This window comes from Poromitra crassiceps (genome assembly GCF_964638095.1).
Source record: "Poromitra crassiceps genome assembly, chromosome: 5".
In the NCBI taxonomy this organism is placed as follows: Eukaryota; Metazoa; Chordata; class Actinopteri; order Beryciformes; family Melamphaidae; genus Poromitra; species Poromitra crassiceps.
The window spans coordinates 42,200,942-42,228,524 of NC_139642.1; the positions used below are offsets into that span (position 1 = coordinate 42,200,942).

General features: G+C 42.7%; 1 protein-coding gene across 1 annotated transcript in view; it reads right to left on the reverse strand.

Moving 5' to 3' along the window:
- Window positions 1-27,583, reverse strand: part of arhgap42b (Rho GTPase activating protein 42b) — a gene marked incomplete at its 5' end in the record, with an annotated part of 94,422 nt that overhangs the window by 31,176 nt on the left and 35,663 nt on the right. The window contains 2 exons of the mRNA XM_083637133.1: window positions 3,839-3,910; window positions 25,619-25,680. Of these exons, the coding sequence (XP_083493259.1) occupies window positions 3,839-3,910; window positions 25,619-25,680 (134 nt within the window). The remainder of the gene's footprint in view (window positions 1-3,838; window positions 3,911-25,618; window positions 25,681-27,583) is intronic.

A 27,583-nucleotide genomic window follows, 5' to 3' on the forward strand; every position in this document is an offset into this window, starting at 1 on the left:
GTGCAAAACAACAAAACAAAAACAAAAATACACTGCAATTAAATTTAGATGGGTTGAGGACAGGTCTTGACAAAGACTGTGAACTGTCAAAACATGAGCGTGTGGCTGTGACAGGTACCTTGGTCTGCTGAGGTACCAGAACAACTCAAGGTTAACCAAAGTCAAAAGAGATTTGTTTCAGTGCAGCCCAGCTGGCGTGCCTCAAACCACTTTTAATTGACTGACCTCCAGCCACTCTTAATTGATCCCTGTACTCCACTGTGTCTTGGTTAGCGTATTTTGGGATTTCCTATCATGAATGCAAATGTCATTTCTGCCTCCAGAGACCCTAACTAGCCAATCATCTGATGTCTGCACACCCTTTGTGATATGAGGACAGCTCATATTATCAGTGGCCATTTGACTCCCATCTGGCTCTGTTTGCGCTAATTCTTTGTGCTCAGCTAGTGTCAAACCCCTACGGCGCCCCTAATGTTGAAGAGAATTTAATATTGCCAACTTCAGAGCAGGGCAGCAAGCATGCCACCCGCCAGTCACAAACCCCCTGGTATTTACTGGAAATAGTCTCTCTGGGGTCCGCTTAAATTCCAAGGCCTTCTTCCAAATCATCTGACAAGCAATGTACACGCACACACACGCACACACACACACACACACACACACACACACACACACACAAGCACACACACACACACACACACACACACACACACACACACACACACACACACACACACACACACACACACACACACACACACACACACACACACACACAAGCACACACAAACACACAAATAGTGTGGATTCAGCTACAGGCAGTTTACTTCCACTGGCCCTCAGCTTGTGAATAAAATCCAACATGTAGCCCTTACAACAGCAGATCTACGCGAGAGGTCAAGACTTAAGGTTGAGGTCCGGGGTGGAGGAGATCAGTTGGCAATTTAGTGCATGCACAGAAGAGCTGAGTGTGTTGACACAATGACAGCTAACAGCAGACATGCTGCCAAAACCATAAGCCACTTTCACTGCTTATTTTCATCACAGATTGCATTGTGCTTTGCCTCGGGGCGACTTTCAGTGGAGAGGAAAAATGTATCTGAAAGTGGAGAAAAAGGAACATACAACATTTATTTCGGTTCTAGATCCCATTTTGACGGCTGAAATTTACATTAGCTTCCCATGTTCATGTGAAAAGACAGAGATGTTTTTATGCTGTGCTCTCAATTCAGTGGTCTTAATGTGCACTTGCTATTAGACGGAGCAAATTTAGAGTCTTCATTCCGGTAGGTTGAGTTAATCCTTGTGTGAAGCTGGCTGCACTTAATGAAAACGTGTTGTAGCTTCTGTAGTGAATCTGCAGAGTGTGCGATTGCTCCTGGGCCTAAGCAGCCATTACACTGGTATACGTGACCTCCGTGGGATTACTAGCAGCATTCCCAAATAAGGCGAGCGCTTCCCCCCGTTTGTTCATGTGACGTCCGCCGACGCGAAGCGCAGTAACTGGAAGGGTCAGACTGCCTGCAGACCTCTCGGGATTCTCGGTACGGCGGAAAGTTGTCCGTCCACTCGTGATCTCCGCCTTTCATCTCACTCTAGTTGAGCTAATGTTTAGCGGGGGAGGGGGGAGTGGGAGGGGGAGAGCCATTAGGAGGAAGTGGTCGGAGGAAATAAGAGACAGTGGGAGTGACAGAGGCGCTGGCTTTTAAGAAACCATTTTATAAACACTGAGAATGGCAGCAATAACAGTGAGCATGTGATGGGGAGAGAGATGGGAAGAGAGAGAGAGGGGCCATTTCATTATGGCAGATACATGTGATGGCCGAGATGTGAAGCGAAGACAATCATTCAGTCTGGATGGACAGTAAAAACAGGAGAATGATTGATGTTAACACTTCAACACAGAGAAAAGAGAAATACGTTTCTTTGCAAATGAAGCGCCGTAAAGTGACTACTTTTGCAGACCAGTGGCTGCCGAACGCGAGTCTGGATTTGACGCTGGAATGTCCCTCACAAGTTTTTTATTTTATTTTATTTATTTATTTATTTTGGGGTGGGGGGGGGGGGTGGCTGTGTAGTGTGTAGAGATGTGCAAAGGATTCACAAGGGCCACTCAGAAAATGGCTCTGGATCTCAGTGGGAGGGCTGTGCGAAGACTTGAGATCCACCACCAAGCAAATGACCACAAACATGCTGCTGTGTAGGCTACTGTCTTTGATTTGGCCAAACATGTTGCTTTGAGGCTACTGTCTTTGATTTGGCCAGGAATGAGAGCATAGCTGCTAGCAACAAGCCCACACGGTTCCATGGAGTCAACTTCTGCTTCAACAAAACATCCAGTGTGGAGACAGCATGGCTTCAAGCAAATACCACAGAACCCCAACTGATATCAATCCACAATCTATCCACAGGCTGGGAGAGGAATGCATCGCTTGTAACAGGATTTACTGTAATCTGATTGCGAAAAAGGTGATTGCAATGAAGCCTGGTAAAACCCTCCTGATAACTTGACCTCAATGTTTCGCTCTACAGATTAGTGGGGAGTTCTATTTGCCCACAGAGATTTCAGTGGGCGGGGCTACTCGCCTTGACAAACTCATTCAGCCAATGGGCATCACCAAATCCACTCGGAAGAACGGTGAAACCGTCTTTTCTGCCAAGAAACTCTGCTGTTACATACTCCTGTTCTTGTTTATTTGTTGTCTTTGAGTCTATTTCTGGAATAACTGCACTTATGACTGTGTAAACGGAGGCAGCCATTACTGTTTTGCCAGTGGCGTTCCCGATTGGCCGGTTATGTTGTCAATACGAGGCAGGTCCCTGATTGGCCTGTGCAATGTGATTTCTGACGGTCAGAGCCAGACGGTCTCATAGAACAAAACACAAATGTGAGTTCACGTGACCGGATGGTTTACCTAGGCTAACTTACAGTATGGCTGTGTTTACTTTACTAACGTTAATGTTACCGTTTGTTGATGCCATTACTGCTTTACCAGCAGCAGATTACGTCAACTACAGTGTTGATTGGCCCGGTTACATTGTGATTTCTGGAAATGGCTGATCGCTGATCCGTGGAGCGAAACAGAATGTGAGTTCAGGTGATCAGGATGGATTTACCAGGCTAATTGCAGTACAAACTCACAGTAAATAGATTAAAGATACAGTACATTACTTGTTACATTACTTGTTTGATCACTCAGTAACATCTTTGAAGGGAGAAGGGCACTTAGATTGCGAGATTGATGACAGCAACAATAATAGTCTAGAACAACACACTGTCTAACTGTCTGAGTTTTTGTGATTTATGAATTCTGGCAGCAAAGTAATTAAACATAACAAAAAGTAATGGGATTACTGTATATTGTGTGAGTGAGTATTCCAGTGGATTTATGCTACTGATTACTGTAGTTTCCTGCAGATCTCACTACTATAATAAGGCAATGCTCACATTTGCTCAACTGCGCATGTGCGAAAGGCAATTTTGAAAACAACTTCCCCAACTCGATGTATTTGTGCATACAGTAATGTGTCTGTCAAAGTAATACAATCATTCCAAATCATCGGTTAGTTCAATATTTCACCTTAAACTCGAGGTCAACTGTGTATCACTTTTAGCCACCATTAGAAAACTCATGATCATTTCATCTCACGCAGCTTGAGTTATTTTTAAATATCACAGTTGAATGTCAATGTTTATCTCCGTCGCTTAGTAGTGTCAGGTTACTTTTGATGAACCGTTATCATGGGGCATAGGTGTGGGGGGGGGGGGGGGGGGGGGGCAGCAGGAGGCATCCTCTGCTTTTAAGATGCTGATTGCACATGCAGGTGGTCTCTTTACCTTTGCAGCACCAATTTGCTCCTTCCGAAACTTTTCCAGGGGAGTAATCAAGACATCGTCTGCATTCTGAATCTGAAAATAAGTAAAAAAAAATACATAAAAAAATACAAAAGAAGAAGAAAAATCTGAAACAAACACATACACAGGCAGGCATATGGCAGATACATATAGACATTATAGATTGACTGAAAGATGTGATCCGATTCTAACCCTTGGCATTAAAAGTACCAATAGAAGGGAAAGGAGAAGAAGAGTTTTTAATCCAGTGGTTATTCAGCATCATTACATTGGCATTGCTCAAACTCCTATTAATTTGTAATAAAGTGTATGACAGATAGGAAAGTACAGCACAGAGAATTGTCCAGCTTCAGTCAAATGAGGATGCATTGAATCCGAACACAGCCACTGTATAAAGCAATCACATTCATTAATATCTTTTAAACCAGTGACAATGAACAATGCATTTCTGTGGAGTGCCCTAAAATGAGTAGAGCAGAGATAAGAGATACAGCACTCGACAGTGCTCCTGCGAGATAGAAGAAAATTGTGCCTTTTTATGTGAACCGTGAAGCACCGGAATTGTCAAACCTCGCTGAAATATGACACGGCGCGGGGGAATGAGGGAGCTTCACAACTGCAGACCACAATGCATTTACATTTGGAAGCATGTCTGCACACATCTGTGAGAGCCATCCTGCCTCACGGCCAGAGTAAAAGGTCTCTCCCAGAGCCTCCGCACAGACTCAATTTCAGACAGAAACAGATAAGGGGAGATGTATTGGGTCAATTATGGGTCCACGCTCAATCCTTTCGGGTGGCGCATTTTCGGAAAAGGCGCCATTAAGGTGGCGCCGAATTCCCCCGCGAACCGCCTTTCAACGACCGACATCAGATGACATCTGGCCGGTGGGGCTGCTCTGCGGGAGGTGCTGTCACAACTGGCACGGCTCTTAGCTTGATTGAAAGTGTTATTCTGTGTGGTGAGTGGACGTGATAAACTAAGGTCTGAGCTCAATAATGCACCTATAATACCAACACTAATTTAGAGGTGTCGGCTCAGATGGACTAGCAGCACCTTCCCGGCCGGCCGCGGGCCGCGTGAGCACACACACACACACATACACACACAGACACACACACACACACACACACACACACACACACTGGCCCTCTGGAGATGGACTTTTTGTTTTGATCCATTAATCACAGCGCATTTTCATTGTCCCAAAAGAACCCTGTCAGCCCCCTCACCCTCACCCTCACCCAGCCACAACAGAGCACTTCAAGGTGAAGCCACAATCGCTCTAAAAGCCCCACTACTGTTCCCCACTCTCTTTAGATGTAATGGGGTGGGATGAAAAATCATGCCATGTGTTGTGAGCTTGTAGCGTAATTTAATAGCGTTGTTGTCGCTATTTATTTTAATTATATAATTGCGTTTGAGGTCCTCTGTGGTTGCAGCCAGGCTTTTTGAACTTGAGATAAAACATCTGTAGCTCAAATTATGGTTTTGGACTGAAATTCAATTCCAGGTCCAATTATTTGGCGTAGCAACATTTCAGCTCTTGTCTCCTTGGTCTCTTTCCTTGTGTTTCTCTACAGCAGGGGTGTCACATGTCCCATGGAGGGTCACGAGTGTGCAGGTTAATGTACCAACCACTAGACTACACCAGGTGACTTCACTGATCACTTCCTCCATGGCACATTGCTGTCACAATAAATGAAGTTTCAATAAGACTTTGATTGACACCATTTCCATGATTACATTAGATACATTTGATGTAACTTTCACCAAATGTTTTATTCCTGCAAGCTAAAATCCTGCTTTACCCGCAGAGCCCGGGGTCTCCACACGCCGATTGGAATAGTTAAAAGAGAAAAGCAGAGAAAGGATGGGAATAGACAGCTGCGGTCTGGCTCTTGACATGGATTACAGCGGAGTCTGACAGCTGAGAACATGACAACAGCATGTCAAACAGTCCATCACATCTTCAACTGAATCCCAGTCCACCTACACTGGTTGACTGGTTCCAGCAGCTAAACTGCTTGACTGGTTCCAGGAGAAAAACATGGTAGCATTTGGCTTACAGAGTTGACAAAGACAGATGCCCAACCAACAGATCGAAAAACTGAAAACTGAATATAAAGTGCCTCAGTGAGTGTTGTTCTGTGTCTTTTTCTGGTTTGTATCATAGTATCTTAAACAAGAAAAAGCCAGCACTCAAAAAGTCCTTTTCAATATTTAATTTACCTCAGTCAGGAATACAGCAGCACATACATGTTTCGGCCCTACGGCCTTCCTCAGTGTGGAAGGCCGTAGGGCCGAAACATGTATGTGCTGCTGTATTCCTGACTGAGGTAAATTAAATATTGAAAAGGACTTTTTGAGTGCTGGCTTTTTCTTGTTTAATTTGTATTCGTGCCGTGCACCGGACCTCTTTGTTCACTCTCCGAGTGTGCTCGCATTTTTCTACTTTTGTATCATAGTATCACCTTTTTAGATATTAAACAGTGTATTGGTATCTAAGTCAAAACTCTGTGGACATTGCAAAGTCGGTGAAGGCTTTAAAAGATTTCCATCCAAACGTGTAGCTTCTGAGTCAACGCCTGAACTAGCCTCAAGTGAACTTAGAAGAGCCTTATCTCTACAAACAGCTGCTTGTTATGAATCTCCACCCAACATAACCTCTCCAATCCACACAGAGAGAGTACCTCTGTGAGATAGCCAAGATGTTACAAGTAACACTACACGAGCAGAGCAAAGGAGATTTGACGGTCATCAGCGGACGCTTATAATCCTCCGTTCATATTGAAGTAATCACGACAGTATTTGCTGCATCAATCGCAAGCTTAGACTACTCTGGCAGTGTGATAATGTCATTTCCTCTGTCTTATCTCCCATGCTTTCAGTCTAATCGAGCCTGCAGTATTACCCTGCTTGAAATGTAGATTTCTAATACCATTAGCTTTTCATTTCCAATGAAATGGACAGGACAATTAAATATAAAGCTATATAAGCTTCTGAGATTATGCTCTAATATTCAGAATTGAATAAAAGCCAAAAAAATAAATCTGTTTTGTACCCTCTGGAATCTTGGGGGATGGTTGCTAAGCCTGATTAATTCCAAATGTCATTGATAACTGTACCTGACCAAGTTAGACAAATTATCGCAATACTTTGGAAAGTACATTTGGACAGCTTAACACTCAGGTAAGGCATCCATTTACACTTTGACGTAATAAGGACAAGTTTAAAATCAATTTTCAAATGCAAATGGATTGACAGTGGAGCGCACATGTTGGAGCATCAGACAATCAAGACAGTAATATGGTTATCTTCTTGTTTTCATTCATTACAAAGAAAAGGAAAAGAAATCAAGGAGAGGGATATTGTAATCAGTACAGCTAATTCAGTTCTTTTTAATGTTCAACATGTTTCATTCATTTTTTGCTAATTAATTTCCTGGAAGCTGATTGTAATGTTGATTTGAAAGGGACCAACTTATTTCAGACTGGATGGATTAGTTTGAAACTGGCATTGTGCCGATATGCCCTCAGCAACAAGCTCCATCAACAGGATTAAAGCCAGATGAGCGAGCACAGTGTGATGCTTGAAAGGATGCAATAGCACTGAGCAATTTCATTAGCAGATAGGAGGAGGAATGCCAATGTGCTGTATTCCCCTTGCTCCTGCTCCTACAGTAGCCTTAGATTACCAGTCCACATATCAAACACATCATAAGTGTTAATTTGCAGAGGCACATTAGAATGCCATGAAGGCCAGGCCAAATTAAATAGTGCAAAAGGCACCCATTTTCAATTTGCATTTGACACCTGTTAAAAGAATATTATTTTTTAATTATCTTGAAAGGTGAATAACTCCTCTAAATAGTTTGGACACAGAACTCTCCCTCTCTCTCTGCCTCACTAAAGTATGCACCATCACAGTAACCAATAGTATTAAAAAAAAAACGTCCTTGAGGATTTTTTTTTTTCATACAGCTTTTCCAACACATACACAGTATTTTCTGTGTGGAAAGTTTGAACACAGTGTGCATACCTAAGTATAAACAGGAGAGGATTGTTGACTGTCTCCCAGGTTGCCACTTGTTCACATACCTTTTGTGACAAATCAGGTTGTTTGTGCAAACACATACATTGTAAAGCATGTATCAGACAGAGCTATGGGATGGCATTACACTGCGTTTAGGTTGTAAAGTATGTATCAGACAGAGCTATGGGATGGCATTACACTGTGTTTAGGTTGTAAAGTATGTATCAGACATACCTATGGGATGGCATTACACTGTGTTTAGGTTGTAAAGTATGTATCAGAGAGAGCTATGGGATGGCATTACACTGTGTTTAGGTTGTAAAGTATGTATCAGACAGACCTATGGGATGGCATTACACTGTGTTTAGGTTGTAAAGTATGTATCAGACAGAGCTATGGGATGGCATTACACTGTGTTTAGGTTGTAAAGTATGTATCAGAGAGAGCTATGGGATGGCATTACACTGTGTTTAGGTTGTAAAGTATGTATCAGACAGACCTATGGGATGGCATTACACTGCGTTTAGGTTGTAAAGTATGTATCAGACATACCTATGGGATGGCATTACACTGTGTTTAGGTTGTAAAGTATGTATCAGACATACCTATGGGATGGCATTACACTGTGTTTAGGTTGTAAAGTATGTATCAGACAGAGCTATGGGATGGCATTACACTGTGTTTAGGTTGTAAAGTATGTATCAGAGAGAGCTATGGGATGGCATTACACTGTGTTTAGGTTGTAAAGTATGTATCAGACAGACCTATGGGATGGCATTACACTGCGTTTAGGTTGTAAAGTATGTATCAGACATACCTATGGGATGGCATTACACTGCGTTTAGGTTGTAAAGTATGTATCAGACAGAGCTATGGGATGGCATTACACTGTGCTTAGGTTGTAAAGTATGTATCAGACAGAGCTATGGGATGGCATTACACTGTGTTTAGGTTGTAAAGTATGTATCAGAGAGAGCTATGGGATGGCATTACACTGTGTTTAGGTTGTAAAGTATGTATCAGAGAGAGCTATGGGATGGCATTACACTGTGTTTAGGTTGTAAAGTATGTATCAGAGAGAGCTATGGGATGGCATTACACTGTGTTTAGGTTGTAAAGTATGTATCAGACAGACCTATGGGATGGCATTACACTGCGTTTAGGTTGTAAAGTATGTATCAGACATACCTATGGGATGGCATTACACTGTGTTTAGGTTGTAAAGTATGTATCAGACATACCTATGGGATGGCATTACACTGTGTTTAGATTGTAAAGTATGTATCAGACAGAGCTATGGGATGGCATTACACTGTGTTTAGGTTGTAAAGTATGTATCAGAGAGAGCTATGGGATGGCATTACACTGTGTTTAGGTTGTAAAGTATGTATCAGACAGACCTATGGGATGGCATTACACTGCGTTTAGGTTGTAAAGTATGTATCAGACATACCTATGGGATGGCATTACACTGCGTTTAGGTTGTAAAGTATGTATCAGACAGAGCTATGGGATGGCATTACACTGTGTTTAGGTTGTAAAGTATGTATCAGACAGAGCTATGGGATGGCATTACACTGTGTTTAGGTTGTAAAGTATGTATCAGAGAGAGCTATGGGATGGCATTACACTGTGTTTAGGTTGTAAAGTATGTATCAGACAGACCTATGGGATGGCATTACACTGCGTTTAGGTTGTAAAGTATGTATCAGACATACCTATGGGATGGCATTACACTGCGTTTAGGTTGTAAAGTATGTATCAGAGAGAGCTATGGGATGGCATTACACTGTGTTTAGGTTGTAAAGTATGTATCAGACAGAGCTATGGGATGGCATTACACTGCGTTTAGGTTGTAAAGTATGTATCAGACAGACCTATGGGATGGCATTACACTGTGTTTAGGTTGTAAAGTATGTATCAGACAGACCTATGGGATGGCATTACACTGCGTTTAGGTTGTAAAGTATGTATCAGACAGACCTATGGGATGGCATTACACTGCATTTAGGTTGTAAAGTATGTATCAGACATACCTATGGGATGGCATTACACTGCATTTAGGTTGTAAAGTATGTATCAGACAGACTTATGGGATGGCATTACACTGCATTTAGGTTGTAAAGTATGTATCAGACAGAGCTATGGGATGGCATTACACTGCGTTTAGGTTGTAAAGTATGTATCAGACATACCTATGGGATGGCATTACACTGCGTTTAGGTTGTAAAGTATGTATCAGACAGACCTATGGGATGGCATTACACTGCGTTTAGGTTGTAAAGTATGTATCAGACAGACTTATGGGATGGCATTACACTGCGTTTAGGTTGTAAAGTACAGTATGTATCAGACAGACCTATGGGATGGCATTACACTGCGTTTAGGTTGTAAAGTATGTATCAGACAGACCTATGGGATGGCATTACACTGTGTTTAGGTTGTAAAGTATGTATCAGACAGACCTATGGGATGGCATTACACTGCGTTTAGGTTGTAAAGTATGTATCAGACAGACCTATGGGATGGCATTACACTGCATTTAGTTTGTAAAGTATGTATCAGACATACCTATGGGATGGCATTACACTGCATTTAGGTTGTAAAGTATGTATCAGACAGACTTATGGGATGGCATTACACTGCATTTAGGTTGTAAAGTATGTATCAGACAGAGCTATGGGATGGCATTACACTGCGTTTAGGTTGTAAAGTATGTATCAGACATACCTATGGGATGGCATTACACTGCGTTTAGGTTGTAAAGTATGTATCAGACAGACCTATGGGATGGCATTACACTGCGTTTAGGTTGTAAAGTATGTATCAGACAGACTTATGGGATGGCATTACACTGCGTTTAGGTTGTAAAGTACAGTATGTATCAGACAGACCTATGGGATGGCATTACACTGCGTTTAGGTTGTAAAGTATGTATCAGACAGACTTATGGGATGGCATTACACTGTGTTTAGGTTGTAAAGTATGTATCAGACAGACCTATGGGATGGCATTACACTGCGTTTAGGTTGTAAAGTATGTATCAGACAGACTTATGGGATGGCATTACACTGTGTTTCGGTTGTAAAGTATGTATCAGACAGACCTATGGGATGGCATTACACTGTGTTTAGGTTGTAAAGTATGTATCAGACAGACCTATGGGATGGCATTACACTGTGTTTAGGTTGTAAAGTACAGTATGTATCAGACAGACCTATGGGATGGCATTACACTGCGTTTAGGTTGTAAAGTACAGTATGTATCAGACAGACCTATGGGACGTCACATTAAATTCTCAGGAATCGGCTTGTTTCTGTTCGTATATAACCTTGCGAGGTAGCTGGATTCAAGCGAGATCATCAAATCCATCTTGCCACTTTCCCAGATGGTTATGTGAAAACAAACCTTCTGGCAGCGATAGGCTCTAGCTGAGGGGTTACAGGACAGGTAAGACAGTTTATGAATGGCTAGTTTGGCTACTAAATATAAATATATTTTAGACCTGATCTTGTCATGCAATTACCTCCCAATGCTTCAGACGATTTCTACAGGCTATTTTGACATCCAATATCTATGCACTTTTGAAAGCCTTCTGAAATGAATGTATCAGCTGCATTTTCACAATATTCACAGTCACACAATGAAAAGCCTACTTGATAAAGCCAGCCCTACTTCTGTGCTCCCAAATCAAAAGCATCTTTCTCTATATAACACAGATACGCACACACAGGGATATACACGCACGCACGCACGCACGTGCGCACGCGCACGCGCACACACACACACACACACACACACACACACACACACACACCCACACACACACACACACACCAGTCCACCTGACATTTGGATGGTTGAAGAGGTGTCAAACGAGCCTGTTCGGTCACCACGCTGCTCTGTGTTTGAATTGAAAAAGCATCTTTTTGTTGTTGTTTTGTGATTTCAATCCCACACACGACATCCAAGCAAACTTGGCTCCAGGCAGGGAGAGAGTCATTCTGTGCTCTGACAAGTGGGTGTTTTATTGTTCTATTCTTGCCAGTTAAAATCAGCCAACTGACAGTGTAATAAAGTATGTTTACATGAAAGTAAGGCCGATGACAGCGACGGGGGCAAAAATGAATTTACATTTTTAGATCTGAGGGGAATAATATTGAGTTTCCGAATCGTTACTTAACCAGTTAATGCCAAACCGTATGTTTATTTCAATGCAGAACTATTTTTTTCGATGTACATCTGATTGACCATGTTTATCATGACTACTTTTAGCAGCCACCTCATACTGACACTGACAGACAATCAGGCAGGCTGATGGGCATTGATTTGTGTTGGTGTCTACTGGTTAGTTCAGGCACAGTAAAGTCAATGGAATGGTGAAGAGTCAAGAGTTAAGCTCTCTGAGAGGAGGTGAAAATAACATCATAGCATATACTGTAGCTTCCATAGATACATGTACATATCTATGAGTTAATCTACAAGTCTAATGTTAAGTGCAGGTTGCCAATTTCACTCAGTAGAAAATACATCAAAGAGATCTCCGTTTGATCTGTCTGATCAAACGCTTGTCATACAATTTCATGCATGCTTCAAAATAATGAATTATTTCACAGTCTGTCGTTCCATTACTTTGAGACCACTGGATGAAGAAGGGACTGCAATGCAGACCAATGCAACATTCATCGACTGCATCAAGTGTGCAGAAGTCTGCTGTGGGAGGTGAGTGGAGTGGGAGTTTTGCCTTGAGCATCTTCGCCAAGTTCAGTTGTCATGTGTGAATTTTCGACTCGAGCTCTGCAACTAAAACCTTTGAGACTGAGGGCTCTATTTTCGTGAATCAACGGCGCACGGCACAAAGCGCAGTCAACAGCGCATGGCGTGGGCGCAAAGGGCGCGGCAACTGATGGCTGGCAATTTTGTGGCCTGCGGCGCAGTTGGAGATGGAGTGGGATTAGTATGAATAATACATTATCAGAAGGTGTGGTAGGGGGCGGGGCTGGCGTCATCATTACAGCAAATCGCCCTGAGTGAATATGCAGCACCATACATTAAGTTAGATTGGGAGGAGATAACACATTATGCGTCCTCGCTCTGTTGCTGTAGGTTGTGGCTCTGGTCCTGGGAGAACCGCTGAAATGGCTCAATGATATTTAGACAAAGAGTCAAACAGAAGGTGACTGCAGGGACCGCTTGGCTGCAGGAGGGAAGACATCCTCCAGCCAGTCCCTGACATCTGTAGAGGATGCGTCCGCCTCCACACTCCCCTCCTCTGGGTGTCCTGGTGCATACTGACAGTGCTGTGTTGGATGATTATTCACACCACAGTCACATGTGTATATAGTTAGAATGAATAACAAGATGCATCTTATTTTTTCCTGCATCCTCATTCAAATTGGCCAACATATCCACACAGAGAAAGAATGTGTAAGCTCCAATGCACCGTCAAGAAAATAGAGAACTAAAAATACAAGTGGACTTGTCTTGAACGGACCGTTGTGTCAATGAATTACTCAGGCATGAATTTCCTTCCAGCACTGATTAGCCAGCGAGCGGAATGTCAACAGGTGCTGCTCGCCTCAGAGCGTCTGAGTGGGCTGGACGGTCTGCGTGCTTTCCTGTCCTAGTGCCAGATACCAGATACCTGCAATGAACGTCCTCATCTGCAGCTGTATTACTGCTATAAGCCAGCAGCACCAAATCATAATGTGAACCAACGACCACAAAAACAACAGTAGCAACCAAACAGAATGAGCCTCACACATTAAAGTATAGGGTGTAAGAAACCTAATTAATGTGTTAAACGCATAATAAACATTATTGCCTTCATTATGTGACCTTTATTAAATGAGGTAGTGCAATAGCTTTTCACTCACTTCTGTCTGCAGGTGGTTTGTGTGTGTGTGTGTGTGTGTGTGTGTGTGTGTGTGTGTGTGTGTGTGTGTGTGTGTGTGTGTGTGTGTGTGTGTGTGTGTGTGTGTGTGTGTGTGCGCGTGCGTGTGCGTGTGTGTGCGTGCGTGTGTGTGTGTGTATGTGGGGGGGAGGGGTGTTGGTAGCTATCTCGCTGCAGAGCTAAATCTTTATCTGGAGCAGCACTGGTACCTGGAGCTAGCTGACAAGTCAAACTCGCATTGCGTTTATTATCTATGAAATAACAACAGATCTTCTGTGGACAAGGTACATTTGACACATTTTGTTGGAGAGTAGGGAGTCAAACAAGGACATGAAGCAGCCACTAAGAAAAGAGCTGGTTTCAGAGGCCCCCGGCAATTGTGATGGACAAGCTTTCCCATTTGTGATCATCTGAATCAACTGAATAAAATGTAGGTAATATTGTGATGAATTTGTCTGACCCCTGATACATATTCTCACATTTTTGTATTGCGATATATTGCATTTTGATATTCCTACAAAACACCAGTGTTCTTTATGCCCCCCTCCCCCCCCCGATTAGTGAAAACCCTGTGTTGCTTAGTTGGATGTTGATTCCTGTTCACACTTAATAAACACAGGTGTCATCTTGTGTCAAACAAGATTTCGTTGCTTCTTTGCTTATCCACAGATAAAGCCACACCAGCCATGTAAGGGAAAAAATGCCTCCAAACGAGCCGTTTGACTTCCGTGATTTTGTGACATCACAAAATAACACTCATTTAATTTGCCTGCTTCCAGCGCTGCCCTACCAACTTGTGGAAGACCAAACCTCATCTGTAGCATAGCTGTGTAGCATGGAAACAATTACAGCAATCAACTGCACCAAACATGGATCTATCCCAACAGATCATGTTATAATCTTATCTTATCTTATCACATCATATCAAAACATTGCATAGTTTATGAGGGGAGAGACAGAGCACAGAAGTCCCACAGAGGCTGGATTTGATTATTATTTGCAACAGAATTCATAACCTTGTTTTAAAGACAAATGACACATGTTTTATACAGTTAAAAATACATGATATGGGCCCTTTAAGCATAATTTCTTTACATTTGGTAAAACGTGTTCATTGCCTGCTTTGGTCTTGCTCTCGACTTGGATCTGGTGTTGGAATGGACTGGGACTCAGCCAAGGCGGTCTTGCCTACAGCCACGCTTCTGGGCTTTGTCGGCGTTACAAAGTCATTGAGAAACGTATGTGGTCTAGCAGCACAGTTTCTGTTACTCTGAACAGATAAGCATCAAGCTTGAGAAGCGTTGCATTAAATATGAACTCGGCAACGGGATATGACAGTGGGACAATCTAAAAATAGGAGTCTTAAGAACTCATGTTACCTGAGTGTCAAAACAGAACGATTTGCTGTCATTCACATGTGTGACTGAGCAAGGGCGTCACTTTGTGTTGAAAATTGGTGGGCTCGGATTTTTTTTTTTATATATATATATATTTGAATGGTCTTTAACAGATGCGATTTTAGGCAATATAATGGAGGGGGGGTCGGTATGAGGTCAGCGTAGATCATTACGGCCAGAGACGTGGTTAGGATTTCAGAACATCCAGGGCTCAGCTCAGAGGAAGTCACAGAAGTAGGGGGTCCAGGGAACATCCTCCCGCGGGAGAAGTTTCTTTTTTGTTTAATTTCAACAGCAAAATGCATCAGTCTGGTGTAATTTGACATGAACATACATGGGTGTACAAGTACATGAAGCAGCACAGTAAACAGTTTGGGCATCAGTTTGTACAGGCCAACAGTGATACTGCATTGTATGTTGTCTTAGTGTGCAAATATTTTTTTTCTCAGAGCGCTATCATTCTTTGTTAGTTAACTGTTCTTGGTGCAAACTTCAGTATATTTTACTATTTAACAAATTCTACTTTTAAAGAGTGATAGGGACCAAATCGGCCATTTCAAAAAGTGGTGGGGGCATGTCCCCCCAGCATAAATGACACCTACAGTACATACGAGCGAGTGGCCCAGATTATGTGGAAGAATAATCTGTCTGAAATAGCAGAGATATTTAAGCACCATCTTTAATTAATGAATTAATGAATTAATGAATGAATGAATGCTGGTGAACTTTCAGGTTGATGTATGGGGACATAAACCTCTGTGTGCAGAGAGGCGTTTCAGCACCGCCGGCTCTATGGGATCCAATTCTTCGGAGAGCACAGAGGAGTGACAGGAAATACATTATGTCAGCAAACAGCTCTCCCATTGGCTCCCTCTAAATGCCTGCTTTGCACTCCACACACTGCTGTCTCCACACTGACGCTTTGCATCAGAAGACAATGTTTCCCATCCCAGGCATTTGTGACCTTCTACTCGGCCAGACTGTTACAGCGACACATGCAAGCACAAAGCAGGGATCACTGCAGTATACAGAGCCAACAGCCTTATTACAGCATGCTTGAAAACAATAACTATACAATAACAACAACAACTCTAACAGCCTCTATGACATCTATGACCAATGATCCCATGATCTGGAGATATGCCTTGAGAGTCAGTGTGGCTTGCTTCTTCAAAATTACTTTGTCTGGGTGGTGAATGGGGATAGATAGATTATGTGTTTTTTTTCTTTTTTCTTTCCTGTTTTCTCCCCAATTGTACTTTTTGCCAATTTCCCCTGCTGTCCCGGTTGTTGCTCACCCCCCTCTGCCTATCTGGGGAAAGTTGTAGACTACAGTAGCACATGCTGATGCTTCCTCCAATACATGTGCAGTCGCCAGCCACTTCTTTTCACCTCACAGCGAGGAGATTAAACGGCACGGCGTAGCGCGTGGGAGGATCACGCTATCCCCCTCAGTTCCCCTCACCCCTGAACAAGCACCCCGACCGACCAGAGAGGGCAGTAGTACAGCGGCCTTAATCTGGCTTCCCACCCGCACACACTGGCAAGTGTGCATGTATCGATTGGACGCCCCACCAAGCCGGAGGTAACACGGGGGCTCAAACCTGCGCTGCACTACCGGGGTGCCCGATGTGTTATTCTTTAAGTTGCTCTTTTTTGAGTAAAGATGAAGTTTGTGAGAGTTATACAAAAGTGATACAAACCTAGTGATGGGACGAAAAGACCACATCCTCCATAATGCATAGAATAAAGAAGAGCCATTTTGTATCTTTACATGGACACGAGCTGTTATTCAAAGAAACCAAGATCCTAAGATGACACACAATAGCTATATAGTAAAGAAATGGCAATCCTAGGCTGAAAATACAGTGAAAAGAAAGATTTACTTCTGTTTGCAAGGCTGAATGTCAGTTTCAAGCTTGTACAGTATGCCAGGTTCACCAAGCTTGAATAAAAAATAATCACAGCCGTGTGTATGTCCGTGTGTATGTCTGTGTTTGTGTGTGTATGCAGTGTGTGTGTGTGAGAGAAAGAGAGAGAAAACCGAGAGCAGTTGGTGGTTATAAGGTTAATGCTCTGACTTTCAGTACAATCCATGATTGAGGTCAGCACTTAGCCTGAGCCTGTATACTCTCAGTAAACAACTGTTGGGGGTTCATTTTGGCAGAAGAGTGGAGCGCACAAAGGTTTGATCTGCAGAGTGGAGCGCACAAAGGTTTCATATTGTCAGTCCCAAATACTTTTCAGACTTTCATTAAACCAGCCGACATGGATGCTGCCGCGAACAATGGCTGCCTTTATTTGGGCCTGTTGTTTCAGGGTCAGTGGGACATTCCTCAGTTCACAGGCCAGCACACAGCCAAGTTACTGTGCTGTCAAACAACATGGAGAAAGCTGCAGCAGCGTGTGCCTGGCTCTGCACAGAGAGGGGCAGTCCATGTCATTATGGACAAATGAGGTGTAATTGCACACATTTAAAAGGCTGTTGAGTTATGTAAATGATACCAAAGGAGAACTCTCAACAAGGGAAATGAATGTAACGCAGCGCAGCAAATCAGCGCTCATGGGGCCGAGGGGACTTGTGTTGGTTTTAAGATCTCATGGAAGAGCAAGAGCGGAAGTGCAAAATGATACGCACTTATTGAGAAAAAAATGAGGATGGGGATGCTACAGCTTGTGTTGAGTTTATCTTACAAGTGGCATGGAATACACTGACCATTGACTTCTGGTGAGGTCAAGGAAAAGGTAGGAAAACGAGTTAGGAGTGACAATATATCGAAATATCGCAATATTCAATATATCGCAATATTCAATATATCACAAAATCGGCGATATCGCAATATCGCAATACTATCGTATCGTGACTCAAGTATCGTTTTAGTATCGTATCGTGGGCATCTGGTGATTCCCACCCCTACTGCTTTTTAGTCATTGATTCAGGAAGCTGCAAGGTAGTTGGCCTGCATAGTTAAATAGTCCAATGATTATTATATCCTATAATAAGAATGAGAAGTGTCCGTGTGTGTGTGTGTGTGTGTGTGTGTGTGTGTGTGTGTGTGTGTGTGTGTGTGTGTGTGTGTGTGTGCGCGTGCGTGCGTGCGTGAGCAGAATTTCGACTGGCCACACATGCGATCGGGCTGAAACTTTCAGGGGGTGTAAAGACCACCCGTGCGGGTGACCTGACGACAGGAGCCGGATTTTTTTAATTAGATGATTGCCCTAATTACCTAATGATGTGATGACATCAGTGATGATGTCATCCTGGCTGAGGCTATATAAGTTCAAGAAGGGTCCAGGACAGGTGTAGCCTGAAGAGGTGTTTTTAGGCTCTGCCGGAAGATGGGCAGTGATTCGGCCATCCTGACAGAAGACGGGAGCTCGTTCCACCATTGTGGTGCCAGGGATGAGAAGAGTCGTGACCGGGATGAGCGACTTTTGAGCCCACGTAGCGATGGAGGGGCGAGGCGACGTGCAGGGGTGGCGGAGCGTACATACATTACCAGTGTGCTTGGTGATTTTTATGGATCTTTTTTTAATTCATTTGCAATAATGTTTCTGATGAAAACCAGATGAACACCCCCGCGACAGAGATTATGTTCCTGCCAGGAATCATACTCGGCTCTCCCAATCGAGAGTCGGCAGTCTAAATCCCTGCGGCACACGAGTGATCCACTGACTGACCAGTGATAGAGCCTCTGCTGTCGCGGGGGGAAAGAATGACATCAGATAGCACTTTGTTTGTTGCCCTGGCCAAAACTGGCCTGCTTCCATTCACTCCCTGCGTTTACTGGGACAAGATCCCATTACAAGAGCAGCAATGGGCAAACTAATGTCATTGAACAGGTCCGTCTGACCCTTTAACAATAACTAGAATTGACAAGTATGACCTTGCCAACTATTATCAAATTGTCAGTAATGTATTTTATTTTATTTTGTTTTATCTTATTGTTCCTTTTTCTCTCTCGGATATACAAGAGATATATTTAATGGGGTCAAACGTATAAAGCCACACCTGAAAACCTTTACAGCTCTCTTTCAATGAGAAGAAAAACAGGAAAGAAAAGTCTATTTTCCACCACAGCCACAAAAGGCTTTTCCCCAACGGGGTTTGATCATCACTGTAAAAGCCACAACATCAGGGCAGTGCCCTTCCACTCCTAAACGCCATCCAGGCTCAGCAGCGCTGAACCTTCTCAAACCATGCAGAACGGGGAGCCACTCTCTCTCACTCTCACTGTTTTCTTGCTGCTGAAAATGTTACCAGCAGGGGAATTATACCAGGAATCTCTTTAAAAAGAAGGAATTTGATCAGTTTTTCCCAACACACTTGGCTAGCTGGCAAGCCAATCACTAAAGTGCACATTGACAAAGCTTTCACGCCTGGCCCCCCGCCGAGCCAGCAGACAATAAAATGCTTCATGCTTGAAAAGGTCTGCAGAAATTGGGCTACTGGCAAGATTCTACCCCGAGCAACAGTGGCACCTTAGATAGATGCTAGTTAAGAATCCACACAACCGAGCGGGTTTAATTTGAGATACACGTTTCCTCTGTATCTGCTTTGAGATGTGTGGGTTTCGGTGGCTGTTATCAGTCTGTGTGCTTCTATTTTTACTCCACAGATTCAGTCCAGATGTGAAATGGGAGTACAGGGGGTGCGGGAGTCAGGGTTTTATTTCAGGAACTGCTGTTGAAATTACACTCGCACAGTGTGAGTGACACTTACTATTTAACAAGCTACTTCTTTATCATGCTGGGCTATCACTGCCAGTGCCACATCTGTCCCCTGTAATCTATTAGCAGTTACAAACTTTACAAATAAACGCACCATCTGGCGTCCGTAAGTGCTTTAAGTATAGAGGGGTGTTATATCTCCGCTGGTATATTTCACAAATATTTCACTGATTTGAGCAGCGTGTTCCTTCGCTGTAAAGAAAGATTTAATGTGGTTGGTGGTGAACATGTGTTATTATGAGAAAGGTAATTGAGTCACGTAGACCAAATGCTTTCAAATTAAACAAAGACTAAATTAAACCTTCTGGTCATAGCACTCTGCTGCCTTTCTCGCTCAGTTAGATGCACACTTGATGAGACTCTGGAGCATGAGAGCGCTGATCCACCTAACACTGGAAAACATTTAGAGAATTTCCTCTTTGAGCTTAGTGAGTGGTTTAGAGGTGCGAACAAAACAAAAGCGTTTTTCCAAGAAAGGCTTCTCTCTAAGCATTGAACAATGATAATCCATCTGATGACGCACAACAGTGCCACTGTTTGTCAAATCTCTCCTTGCCAATCACACATACCTGATCTCCACATTGATGATTGGCTGACTGATGTGGGCTGATTAATTGATTGATACCTATCCATGTCTGCATGTCCACTAAAATATCCACATACAAATGGTATTTTCCATGCTTTCCATACAGAAACTGCTGTCAGAAACTGGCATAAAAACTCAGGAAAATCAGTGCCTCAGCATAGATTTAACTCTATTTTACTGTAACAGTATCACAAGACCAAAGGAATAGTCAATGCGGAGAGTTTCCACAAAAGTCTCTTTGTTGTGTCTCTATTCTCCGTTGTAACATCTAGAACAGGTCTAATGAATGCATCGTGGACTTGCTTTGCTGTCGAGGTAAAAGGCATTCTGCTGACCGTCATAAAAGGGACAGTTATCCCCAAAGACCTCTGCATGCTCTTTTGTGCCACATGGAGTCAAACCAATTATTCTGTCACCACAACTTTGTTGTTTATTGTCAACCATGAATTATTGAACAGCTGTAGAGGAATATATCCGTTATGGATCTGCTAGCATCAAATTGGCTATTACTCTTCCTCATGCACTTTGAAACAGTTTTGGGTTGGTATAGGAGGAGCCAAACTTGTATATTTTACCATACTTGAACGTTCTTTGGATTAGTTCTACAGAAAGGGACTGATCAAATCAGAGAATCTGTGTTACTCTTTGTTTATTTTGTCAAAAATAATCACAAACACGTCGTGAACTGGCACTGGTCACATCAGCTAGAGGGCATTCCAACGGAAGACCTTTCATGTATTAATTGCATCTATTGTGAAGAGGAATATATTGATTGTAGAAAACAAGACACGATGGATTCTGAATTCGTAAACAGGATTTACACAGGCTGTTTTAAGATAGTCCTTTAATAGCGGGAAAAATTACAAGAAGTATGTGTTGGAATGGTGCAGACAGTTGTTTGGAGGGTTGTTACCGAGTCTCTGGGTGTTTGTAAAACTCGGGGAATGGATTTGGAATCCCGCAGTCTATAATCAAACTCAATGGGAATACATTGTTTCATGTACAGTATGACGCCTCTGTGTCTAATGAAAATGTTATGGGTCCTTGCAGCATTTGTGGGTGTAAACTGGAGGCAAATCAAGCTAGCATCACCACCAAATCTTATCTGAATCACTCCATAACTTGCTGTTACATAGACTCTATGGAACTCTATGGAACAGCAAGTTATGAAGTAATTCAGATACAAATTCAGGTCCAGGGCCAACACAATTAAATAAGCCTGAACTTATTCCCACGGTGGCAATTTTGAAGGTGTGTCACATCCCTGGCACGGAGAACGTCCGGCGTCAAGATTCACCTAGATCCTAAAGGCTGATGTTACCATTCATAACTTCTATTCTATTCTGTCTCTAGTGTAAGCCTATTACTGTCAATGTATTATCGTTTCATGTAAATCCTAACATGTTTACATTCAAACAAGGCTGTTTCTGGTGATTTTTCTTTTAACAATAAATTAGTCCACCAATAGCCAAGCACAACATGTTGTGTTTTTTCAGTTTGATGGTAATTAACTAGTTAAATCTGCAGTAAAACAACATTACGGCCCCATAATGAGTATACAGCCGTTGAAATAAAAACATTTTGTATGACGTGCATCTTGGTAAACAACAATAGGACATCGCTAAGCTACCTGCTTTTCAGGGTAGTTGATGTAAGTTCAAAATGGCAACTGTGAGAATAAGGTAAATTAAAAAGAACAGGTTTTTAAATGCTAAATCTAGCTGGCCTAGACCACAAAAATCAGCATTTTGAATTATTCATGATATAGTTGAAGAGAGCTCAATTCATGACACTGTGATTAAAAAAAGAAATGTGGGTAGGAGTTTTAGAAGTTGAGACATGGGAATATACGCTGTGGAAGTTATAGTGCTGTCTAAATGCAAAATGTCAGGACTTTGCATAAGTATTACCTTGAAGAACTAAGCTTGGAAATGAGCGCAGTACCTCAAGCTTATTAAGAAATGTCAGTCACAATTTTTACACCCCCGAGTGAGGTGAGTCATTAAATGCTCAGTTCATTTACAGGAGGAGCAAAGACAAATCAGTTGGTGCTGCTTTGAGCTCAGATTCCTGGTAAACAACTCTGTATCAGTTCCTTGGAGATGACAAACAAAAAGTCCCTTTTCACCTCATGGCGATTTGAAGGATACTATTTACATATCACATTTGAGACATTTAGCTGGCATCTGAATAACTTACAATGAGCATGACAGTAGAATAACCTTAAATTCCTGCATCACCAACGTTACAATCAACAACTACTGGTAAGTACAAAGATTTGAGCCCTGACACAAAACTATGTGTGTATGTAACAAAATATTCCTGTGAGCTTGAGATAGAGGCAACACTAAAGAACGAAAGAAAAAAAGCATTATCGCAAGCATTATTTTTAATCTATCGCAGTAGAATGGAATATTAAAATGACCATCAGCAGCACTACATTTGATAGCCACTCTGAGTTGTCATTATTGCTTTTTTAATTTATTTAGCCTACTTTATTTCCATTAGTTTGTAATCTTGCATTTTGTTATTGTCAAACAGTCCTCCCCCTTATGGAGTTGTGGTGTCGATTTTATTTCTGTTATCCAATTCAGCCGTGTCTTTGCTTGTCCTCTTGATTTGTTTTTGTTTCTTTGTTTCCTTTGAGATTATATGTTTTTTTAATAAGCCCCTTATATATTTTTCCACGTGGCCAGACTGTGGCAAGCCGTCTACGGCAGGGGTTTGACTGTATGTTTGTACAGTATGTATGTAAGTCTGTCCCCTCTAAAGTAGACCAATCACAGCTCATGCTGCTAGATGCATGACGTCATGTGCCCGATGCACCACACCGGGCATCAAACAGCATGGAAGTCAAAGGAGGCACATGCGATTCTCAGCCCAGCAGAAATGTTAATATTTGTGCAAATACACATGCAAAAACTTTTTTTTTTAAATGTAGATGCAAAGACTGATGTAATTGGCTCGTTACAACACGCATTCCAGGAATATCACTATTCATTGCCTCTCTGCCCGGGGGAGCTGCGAGCTGGCTCCCTGCCCGGGGGGCTGGGTGCAGTGAGCCAGCCAACGAGCACACAGTTCACTGTGCTGTATTTATATATTGTGTTTGTAACATAGACTGTTATTAAAACGAGCCGGGTAAGTTTCAAATTTGTCTGGTAAAATAAATTATTTAGCGGAACCCTGTCTCCTCTGCTCACAAGGCACTGCAGGGCACTGGGTCCGAGACATGCCCACTTTTCTTCCCTCTTCTCCCCTGATTTCCCCCCATTTTCTTCATGTGGCCAAATCCCCCTGCTGTCCCCGTCACTGCTCCACCCCCTCTGCCGATATGGAGAGAGTTGTAGACTAGCACATGCTTCCTCCAATACATGTGTAGTCACCAGCAGCCGCTTCTTTTGACCTGAGCGATCAGTATCACCGGCAGGACGTAGCACATGGGAGGATCACGCTATTCCCCCCAGTTCCCCTCCCCCAAACAGATGCCCCGAATGACCAGAGGAGGCGCTATTGCATCCACGAGGACACATACCTTACCAGCTTCCCATCCGCAGACACGACCAATTGCCTCTGTAGGAACTGAACCCAGTTCTCCGCGGTGTAGGTGAGTGATTTTACCTCTACACTACCCAGACGCCCTACTTTTCAACAGTCACATCAAATTCCTCCCAATGTTATGTCCCGCCTGTCTATCTATAGATATATAAAGGTTTATATATTTGTGTCTACTTTATACATTATACATTTGTGTGGACTTCAAGCTGTCTATCATCATGCAAGTGAAGAGATTGTATGCCAAGCCAACATATTCCCCCGCATCCACATTGCATCCGACAACGGCGTGGAATTGGAAGCCACTACTGTTACCAGACTGTGTCTTTTTTATTTTTTCATTTTTATCATACCTGGATGAATATCTATTTCTCTCTCTCTCTCCTCTTTCGGTGTTTCTTTCTACCATTGATATATGCAAATATATATCTAAAATTGTAAAGGGGTTTCATTTTTTTTTTTTTTTTTACTGTTGCTTGCTTTCCCATCCAGAGTTCTGCCTCTAAATGTGTACTGTATGCTTTCTGGTTTGAGACTTGCACTCTAGATGGCCTGTATTGTTTATGTGCTATATAACTCAACAGTGACCGACTCAGACAGCCATCAGATGAGCAGCACAGCAGAGGGAAGAGAGTCACAGCCATATGCCAGTGTTTGGTTTGAGGCACCAGGGACACTGAAAGCCAACCAGCCCTCGGTCACACTGATCTTAACCGTTAGTATGTCACATCCTCCAAATGTGCCTCCTACAGTAGAAACGCTTGTACAGATGCTGCAGACTGCTGTGATATAAATAACATCTGTTGCTTTCTAGATTAATGAAATGCCATTCATTTTTGTGCGGCATGAAAAACAACTTCCACAGACTTGAAAATTGCCTGAGCTTAGATAATCCATCATCACAGTAAACATTATAAGCCTTCATTTGGTTTTGTCAAACTTTCTCTGTTTTATCATTCTGTCACTGTGCCTGAGCTGAGAGTTTTCATATCTGGGTGCACATGACGTTACGCTCCAATTCTTGTCAATCACCTGACACCCACAGGGAGGAATGGATGTCGTCGCCAGGAAGAAAAAAAAATCTTTCCCACCGATCCGTACAAACTTCACTGTCACATCCATGTCTTTTTTTTTTAGGGACATCTTTGTTCACGAGGATAGCGTTAGGGGGGGTGAGGTTTGATGCCGTGACGTTTGTGTTTTAAAACGAGGAAAGATTAGTAAATATCAATAAAACAAAACAAACAAAAATGATATACAGCATGCATTGAAAAAGGACTGGGGGAAATGTAAACTGGGCTATAATGGGCTATAACTGTGAGTGACACTGCTATTCTTCTTTAAGACCATTTCACTAGAGTGCCATGTATGTATATGATCCTATGATCTTTTGACTGTTTTTATGGTGTTTTCAAGTTATTTTTACTCTGCCTTCCATAAAGGCCCTCAATGAAAATAAATGCTTCAAGTAACACTTTCTTTGTTATCTGCGTTCAAATATACACCTTTTGTTTCATGTATTCTTCTATTTCTGAAATAAAAATTAAAACAAAACCGTTCTCACCAAGCGTCTCCTTTCCTCTTCGACAGTATTCAGCAGCTGGGAGAATTCTTTGAATGACTGGGCTGAAACAAACATAAAGAAAGATTATTTATGTAACGTGAAATATGTCTGTGTCGCCATTAAACGCATGAGCATAAGACGACGATGCACCAGAGGTCAATATGATCACCATTTGAGCAAATAGCCACAGATCCACTGCGTTACACTGTGACTGTGTTATTGCTTTCAGTTGATGGAGGGTGTAAAAAAGAGTCAGTGGCTCAGTCATTAAGCATCAGATGGTGCTGGCACCCCTCAAGGCCTGTAGCATGGCGTTAAAGAGTTTATTTCTGCGCAGCACTTCTCTCAAGCTAATAAAATCATGCAGCTGTCCAATTTAAAGCCCAGACTGGCAGTAATAAACAACACTTTCATTGAATGGAAACACTGATTGCTTCCCTTTATTTTCCTCACCTGCTGCCTACCTACACTGCTGCAAACTTTTTCATGTCAAGGACCCCTACACTGACAGAGATGAGACCACGGACCCCCATTTGATACGATTTTCTCTCATTACAGAAAGTGTATGAAACCCATGACCAAAATAGTCATACATTCTGTCATTGTGTTACTTACGGATGGAATTATAGTCCAAATAAATTATTCCCTTTTTTGCTGGGGACCCCCTCGAACCCCCTCAAGGACCCCTGGGTGTCACCGGACCCCACTTTGAGAACCGCTGGTGTAGGGGACACTGATGTGGCAGAGATGATGTTCGCACCATCTGTCCTGCTACAGTCAGAGCCCATATTCCACTCTGCAGGACGGGATGGATTCAGGCATACAGTACATGGAGGCTTATATGGCAGTGAACTGTGCCTTGATAGCTTCGCAGCTTCATTAGATGCGAGGCCAAATAGGAGGTGGCCTCTGTTGGTCAGCCCTTGTGACACACCCCGTGTCCGGCCATTTAGCAGCGGTCGGGCTGTGTGTGCTCGCCAACACAGCAACGTCATTATCAGCCTGGCATGAGGGTCCATGCATCATCTCAGACACTTTGGTCCATTTACACACCAAAGCTTTTCAAGAGCAGGGAGCAGTGATTTTGTGCCAGTGATCCTGCAGGCAGGCTGGCCTCCTATTAGCACCACTGGCTCCTTTATCAACCACGCAAACCTCTCAGGGGGTAAAGGCCACAGCTGGAGCCGCTGATGGGACAAGATTACACTCCGAAGGAAGGAAATAGGAGTCAAAGTGGGGTTACAGCTTGCATATCATTCACTGCTAAATGGAGCTAAGGCAGTAGTAGACCTGATACATCTCTGTACCAAATAAATGTCACCCACCTCCAGAGATTGCTGTTGAAATGATGAACACTTATATACTGTGCTGGCTAAGTGTAATAAGAAGACTAAACATAATACTAATAAGTCATATATAATATAACTTTTCTTCCCTCTGGACAAGATGGAGTAAAGCTGTAAAGTGATAGTTGAAATAATGCTATATATTTGCATGCTAAAAGAAGATCTGTAGCTACGTGGAAAAGGTAAAGCATTTCACACCAGTTGCAACCAGTATGGCTTTAATGGCTTAAAGCTGTAAAGGTTCCCTTTCTAGCTTTTTAGTTGGAGATGTTGAGTTCATCTGACCCCACCACAGTCTGAACACTTGAGACACCAAAGGAATGACCTTCTGGGACAAAGGCCTGCAACTTCTCCAAAAATTAAAATTTCTAAAGCCACATCAATCTTTTGGCCCCATTGATTCCTAGATAACTGGTGTGGAATGTGAATGTCACTCCAGGAAGTCATAGAGAGAAATCAATAGAAGGTCAGGTGAACCCGTCTGCCAGCACATACAGGATCCTGATGTCCTGTGTGGAAGTTGGGAGCATCAAAGTGAACTGTACCAATGCTGCATCAAGATGGTGGCTGGCATTCGCACAGGGGTCTGGCCATGTCAGTCAGAAAGCTCACTTTCATT